Source organism: Physeter macrocephalus, chromosome 11, assembly GCF_002837175.3.
Source record: "Physeter macrocephalus isolate SW-GA chromosome 11, ASM283717v5, whole genome shotgun sequence".
Classification (NCBI taxonomy): domain Eukaryota; kingdom Metazoa; phylum Chordata; class Mammalia; order Artiodactyla; family Physeteridae; genus Physeter; species Physeter macrocephalus.
In genome coordinates, this window is record NC_041224.1 from 69,041,975 (window position 1) to 69,049,143 (window position 7,169).

At 41.1% G+C, this 7,169-nt stretch overlaps 1 protein-coding gene across 9 annotated transcripts in view; it reads right to left on the reverse strand.

Moving 5' to 3' along the window:
• HYKK (hydroxylysine kinase) overlaps window positions 1–7,169 on the reverse strand; it is a 29,541-nt gene that overhangs the window by 19,561 nt on the left and 2,811 nt on the right. For all 9 annotated transcript variants that reach the window (XR_008618588.1, XR_008618593.1, XR_008618591.1 and 6 more), the window contains exons 2-3: window positions 4,578–4,928; window positions 3,529–3,668 (exon numbers count right to left, since the gene is read on the reverse strand). Coding sequence is in view for 4 of the 9 variants with exons in the window: in XM_007103458.3 (XP_007103520.1) it covers window positions 3,529–3,668; window positions 4,578–4,923 (486 nt within the window). In the remaining 5 variants the exon portion in view is untranslated. The remainder of the gene's footprint in view (window positions 1–3,528; window positions 3,669–4,577; window positions 4,929–7,169) is intronic.

Here is a 7,169-nt window from a genome sequence, read left to right on the forward strand (position 1 = left end):
CCGTGAGCCACGGCCGCTGAGCCTGCGCGTCCGGAGCCTGTGCTCCGCAACGGGAGAGGCCACAGCAGTGAGAGGCCCGTGTACCGCAAAAAAAAAAAAAAAAAAAAAAAAAAATGAAGGTGAAACAAAGACATAAGAAAGCTGAAAAAATTCATTACCAGCAGCCCCACACTGCAAGAAATGTTAAAGGAAGTCCTTTAGGTAGAAGGAAATAATATGGATCTACAAAAAGTATGAAGAGCACTGGAAAAGGTAACCATATAGGCAAATATATCATTTTTTCCTAATTAAATCTCTTTAGAAGATAATTGAAAGTTTAAACAAAAATAATAACAATGCATAAGTAAAAGGTATGACAACAATAGAATAAGGACAGGAAGGAAGAAACAGAAGTATACTATGTCAGGTGCATATACCATACATGAAGTGATATAACTTGAAGATAGACTGTGACGTTAAAGATGTATTCTATAAACCCTAAAGTAACCACTAAAATAAACAGAGTTAGAGCTATAAGCCAACAAAGGAGATAAAATGAAATCATAAAAAATACACGAACCAAAAGAAGGCAAAAAAAAGCAAATTTGAGAATAAAGAATAGATGTGACAAATAGAAAACAAATATCAAGATGATAGGCTTAAACCTAACCATATAAAAAATCATATTAAATGTAAATGGTCTAAACATCCCAACTGGAGGTCACAGATTATCAGACTGGATAAAAAAGCAAGACTCATGTATATGCTGCCTACAAGAAATACACTTCTACTATAAAGTAGCAAAGAATTTTTCCCTTGTTCCCAGAAGACTATAAATATCAAGTCTCTGAAGGTAGAGAGAATTAAAAAAATCTCCTAAAGCTTATTGTTAAAGTGTTCTCAGCCCTGTCTCATCTCTCACTTAACTCTCCTTAAGGCTCTACCTTACTCTTTTCTCTAAAGCACCAACCAGATAGAAAAAAAGAAACTGTGGACAGAATCAGGGAGTGGGACCAGGCAGGCTGATCCCACCGGGTACTAATGGAGCACATGTGAAATGCATAGAGGCTGATTTGCTTTCCTGTATGGCAGGAAGCCTTAGCTTCCACAGATCTCAACACTTTCTAGACCCCATCTCTGATATTTTCCACCTTCCCCTCCCTCTGGTCCTTTGTTCCAGGCTGTGGAGGCAACCACTTGATTGCTACCAGAGGATAACCCTGCCTACTTTAGAATGGAGTTATGTCCCAGCAGACCCAGGTCACAGTCCATGTCCTGCTCAGTCCTTTCCCCTCTCACACCCTTAACATTAAATCAGTCACCAAATTTGGTGGGCTCTCTCTTTAATATATTTTGAAACTTTTCTTGGTTCAAGCCCTCAATCAGCTTTTTTCTGATTACTGCATTAGCTTCCTAGATGCATTCCCTGCCTCCATTCTGGCTTTCTGCCAATCTACCTATCATATTGGCCCTCAGAGGGCTATAAATTAGAATTTTTTTTTCCTGTTTAAAAACCCTCTAAGTCTCCCTACTGAGCAAGTAAATAAGACAAAGTCCAAACTCCTTAGTGTCATATATGATAACATATTTTATAATCTGACTCCACTCTATGTTTCCAACTTTATCCCCTGTCTCTCTCAGGTTTAACCCCTATACTCCAGCCACAGTGAATTATTCACAGGTTCTAGAACATAGTCATTGTACTGCCATGATTTTTTCATGCTCTTTCCTTTCACTGAGCAGCACCCTTCCTCCTTTTCTCTGACTGACTGATGGATTTGAAACTTTTAAGAACTAGCTCAAAAGTTGTTTTTTTGATTAAAAATTTTTTTATGAAGCCCTCCTTGAATACCTACTATGTGTTTGACACTGCTAGACATGAAGGATAAAAGATGAGTAATTAAGATGTAGACCAATTTCTTAAGAAGGTCATTTCTCCTTATGTAGCATATGTAACAGGAAGCACAAGCAACAAAATTACAATCCCATACATGATAGACTCTTACTCTGATGGCTCCCTCTGAACCATGCCTCCTGGTGTGCATGCCCTTGTGCAACTTCTCCCGGTTGACTTTGGGATTAGACATGTCACTTGCTTTGGCCAATGGAATATGAGCTAGCATGATTCAAGCAGAGGCTTGGCAAGCATTTGTACACTGGGGCTTGTCCTCTTGGCACTCTCTCTTGGAAGCCAGCAGCTATGTTGTAAGGATGCTCAAGGCCATCCTGGAGGATGAGACACCAGGTGAAGAGAAGAGGACACATGGAGAGGATCTGAGGCACCGCAGCTGAACTCCCAGCTGCATATAGCTGCATGAGTGACCCCAATTAACACCAAGAAGAGCAGAGAGGCCAGTCAACCCACAGAATCATATGGGTTGACAAGATGTACAAGTTCCGATGAAGCAAAGAGAAGGAAGTGATCCTCTTCGTACAGCCTGGGAAGAGAAAGAAGGGTCCAGGGAAGATTTCACAGAGGAGGTGGTGCCTGAGCTGTGTGTTGAAGGGTAAGTAGGAATTTTGCAGAGCAGGGGAAAATGTATTACTGGTTGAGAAGATGGCATATGCAAAGGCGCAGATGCATGAAACAGAAAGGCACATTCAAGGAATGACGGGAAGTTCTATTCTGGTGGTAAGAGAAGCATGAAAGGGGAGACATGGATAATGAGACTGAGCAGGGGAGAGGCAGGGATGAGGTCACACAGTGCCTTGTCTGAAAGAAATGCTGAGGACCTCGGCCGTTACTTTGAAGTCAGTGAGAGGCCACCGAAAGGTTTTAACTATAGAACTGACATAGTCAGATCTGTAATTTTAAAAAGTAACTCTGAACTGGTATAAAGAATACATTGAAGGAGAAAAACACCTGAATGCAGGGAGGGATAGTCAAGGCAGGAATGGAAAGAAGAAGATGGATTGTAGAGACATTTGAGAGGTAGAGTGGCTAGGATTTAGTGAGTAATTGCAAGTGTTTTACTCATACAAACTGTGGTTTACTTTTTCAAGAAAGTGTCTGTCCCCCTGGAACACACTCCTCTAGGACAGGGGAATCTTTACCTTTCCCGCAGTGCCTGCCATAGAAGAGGTACTTAGTGAACATTTGTTGATTAAATGAAGATGTTTCGGTAGGTCTGGAAAAATATTTGTCAAACAAGGTACCATTTCTATAGGACCACAATATCCTTAACACAAGTCATTTCAATCCATTTGTAACACAGCTATTGCTTCATATAGAGGTCTGGCTATGTCTTATCTAGATGAAAACTTCAGGTTTTAATTTGTGAATGCAGACTGTTTTCAGTGAGCAGCATAAAGAATACCATGGATTTCTAAAGATGTAGGTAATCTTGCTAATACACTAGTAAAGTACAGACCTGGGCAGAAAGAAATTTTTTACTGTCATAAAATGTATGCATCTACTACACTATTTCCTTCCTAACACATGTTAAGAGACACCATATAAAAAGAGAGTCTGACCCTAGGTGTATTTAAAATAAAATAAAACCAAAAAATAAAAAATTCTTATAAGCAAAATAAAACCCAAAATCTTACCTCCAGTGTTTTATCCAATTTGGCAGCTACCCTTCCAATTTCATATAATAGCTGGGGGCTCATGGGAATCTCAGCTATAGGCCTTCCTGGTAGATAAGTCAGCAGCCTCACCAAGTAGCTTTTGATTTCAGAGCCGCTATCTAGATGGATAGAAGTATATATCCTGTCAATTATTCTTAGAAAAAAAAGAAGTAGAAGCTATTCTGCCTTTCCAATTACTATTGCAAAGAATAATGCAGAACAAGAGAAAAAACACGCTAACCTAGGACAAGTCAGCAGGATTCTGTGAAGCAGGGCTGAATGGATCAAGCAAGCAGGTACGAGAGACAGACATTAGAACATTGGGACCAGCCATTTACATACTAACATAACTGTGGCCCTAAGTCTGCTGGCCTTAGCTCTAAACATAAATCACCTGCTCTGGTAAGTGAAGGCCTAAAAAACATTTTTTATAAATTTAAAATCGAGGAAGGTATGATAAAGAAATGAGTGTTTCAGAATCACAGGCTTCTTTAGGGACAAACTGCTGCTTGGAGAACTCTATTCGATACATCTTAAAAAAAAAAAAGAAAGATACAACTTAGCATTGAGAATTGAGAGGAATCAAGTTTCACAGATGAGGGTTCTTTGAGAATTTAAGTTGTGTACCCAAGGTCACATGTACAGTAATTACAGAGCTGGGATCTAAAATTCCTGATACTGTGCTCTTTCTACGAGATCACAGCACTGAAATACACAGCTGATCTGATGAATAAAAATATTTAATTATTTTCCTAATTAAAAATAAAAGTTCCCTTAGTTTCCACATGTCCCCTTAGTTGTTCAGCCATCAGATCCTTCCCAGGCAGAAGAGTTACACCAGATCCAGGCTCTAACCACTTCTGAATCACAGCCCCAGTCTCTGCTTGGGTGATGCTGTGGCTTCTCCCAACTGCTGAAAAAGTAACCCTGTCTACACTTGGAATGACGTACCTGTTCTTGATATTTCTACTTGTACCCAAAATACAGTAATGCACATGCACAGGTGATGACCAGTGGTAGTCTCGTACCTACTGACATGAGAGAGGTTATGTTGTCTCCTTTAGTACGACACATGGAGGCTGTTGGAAATCCAGCCGCTCTCAGAAATATGATGATGTGACTCTGCACGTCAATCAGGTCTGGAGTTTTGCTTGATTCGCTGTTGCTTATTTTGAGGACATACTCACTTGGGCCATCTGTGGTGTCTTTGGTTCTTGAAATGCATACATGAAAGTTTTGGTCATCATAGCTAGGAAGTGGCTGGATCTTGGAAACTTTTAATCCAAATACCGATTCCACTAATGCAGAGGCTTGTACCTCACTGAAAGTGGGTTTGGTAAGAGCCTGTGATTGCTGACCATCTCCACTTGACATTATTTCTAAGGAAAAAAAAAAAACCCAAACAAATAACTAGAAAGGGGACATATAATGAATATACTTATTTAAAATATTTTTCTTAAGACAGACCAATAATGTTTCCCAGTACCGATTCTGTACTTCTCTTGATTATGAATTTTCACTCATAAAGTTAAAAAAATCAAATGAGTGTATGAGATAAAAAAGCAGTGAATAAAAATCCTTGTACGTGGGGCTTCCCTGGTGGCGCAGTGGTTGCGCGTCCGTCTGCCGATGCAGGGGAACCGGGTTCGCGCCCCGGTCTGGGAGGATCCCACATGCCGCGGAGCGGCTGGGCCCGTGGGCCATGGCCGCTGAGCCTGCGCTCCGCAACGGGAGAGGCCGCAGCGGAGGGAGGCCCGCATACCACAAAAAAAAAAAAAAAAAAAAAAAATCCTTGTACCATAAATGATTTCTAAACTCACCTTGCAAGCAAAAGGTATGTTTCCAGAGACAGAATGAAGACCAGGAAAGCACCTTGGTATCACCAATTCCTCCACCCCTCCCAGTACCATGAACTTTATTTAAAGGGGGAAGTTAGGTCCTGAGAGGTTAGTGTCTTGCCCAAAGTTATATATAAAGTTACAGTGAGAACTCAGCACTCTAGACTCCTAATCCATAATTATGTACTTTGGACTATATTACCATCAGTCTTGGTTTAAGATATAAATTCAAATACAGTGATCTTACTTTTCTGTGTTAAATTATAAAGGTCATCATCTAGCTTATTGCACATATTTTGAAGGGTGGACTGATGTGCAAAGCATCACGTGAAGCACTGTGGGAGAGAGGAAATGCACTTAGAGGGCTCTGAAAAGTTAACTCATGGTCACAGATATCCCAAATAATAAAAAACATAAAAGCTGCTCAAAACAAGTTATAAGGCAGTAAGTGATAAACTGATAGAATGCCAAAGAAAACACTGAATTGAGTATAAACCTGAAATGACTGAATTATCACTGAAGTGACTGAGTTTACCTTAAATTGTAAAGAATAAAATTTCTACTGTTAAGCAGAATAGCGGCTTAAAATAAAAATTAAGGGGGCTTCCCTGGTGGCGCAGTGGTTGAGAGTCTACCTGCCAATGCGGGGGACACGGGTACGAGCCCTGGTCTGGGAGGATCCCACGTGCCGCGCAGCAACTGGGCCCATGAGCCACAACTACTGAGCCTGCGCGTCTGGAGCCTGTGCTCTGCAACGAGAGAGGCCGAGACAGTGAGAGGCCCGCGCGCCGCGATGAGGAGTGGCCCCCGCTCGCCGCAACTAGAGAAAGCCCTTGCGCAGAAACGAAGACCCAACACAGCCATAAATAAATACATAATTTAAAAAAAAAAATTAAGGTCGCTTACAAAAAGTAAAGGTGCTTCTGAGTTTATGACCTATGAAATTAATATCTACAAAAACTGTGGTAGAAATTCAGGGGAGACAAATTACTACAGCCTAAGGATATTCTTGAGAAGATGGATTTGAATTGAGTTAGTAAATATGAGCTGGATATATCGGATGCGGGAGGCTGTTTTCTTCCCCTTGATAATGCCATCCTCTGCTGAACATACTTGGCATATTTCCTGAGGATATATATATATATATATATATATATATATATATATATGTATATGGCAATGTAAGGCTTCTGAATATCCTTTAGGACCCAAATATTTAAGATCCTTGCAATCTTGCTTCCCCCTTTTCCCAAAATAGTTTTATTCCAATCCTTCCTTCATAGTAAATTGTGAATAATTAATAACATCTTGGGGATAGGTTGCATTTTAGGGTGCAATTTAGATTGCTGTTCAAAGGATGTAATGTTATATAAAAAGAATCTCATAAACAGCTCTTGTTGATAGAAATCAGAACAGCTGTTGCTTCTGGCAAGAAGGTGGCATGAAGGAACAACTTTCTGGGAGGAAAATGTTCTGTATCTTGACTAGGCTTTGGTTACATGGGTGTAAACATTTGTCAAAACTTAGCTTAAAACTTAGGTCAGAGTAAGATCTGTGAATCTCACTGAATATAAATTTTACCTTAAAAAAAGGAGGGGGCTTCCCTGGTGGCGCAGTGGTTGCCCGTCCGCCTGCCGATGCAGGGGAACCGGGTTCGCGCCCCGGTCTGGGAGGATCCCACATGCCGCGGAGCGGCTGGGCCCGTTGAGCCATGGCCGCTGAGCCTGCGCGTCCGGAGCCTGTGCTCTGCAACGGGAGAGGCCGCAACAGAGAGAGGCCCGC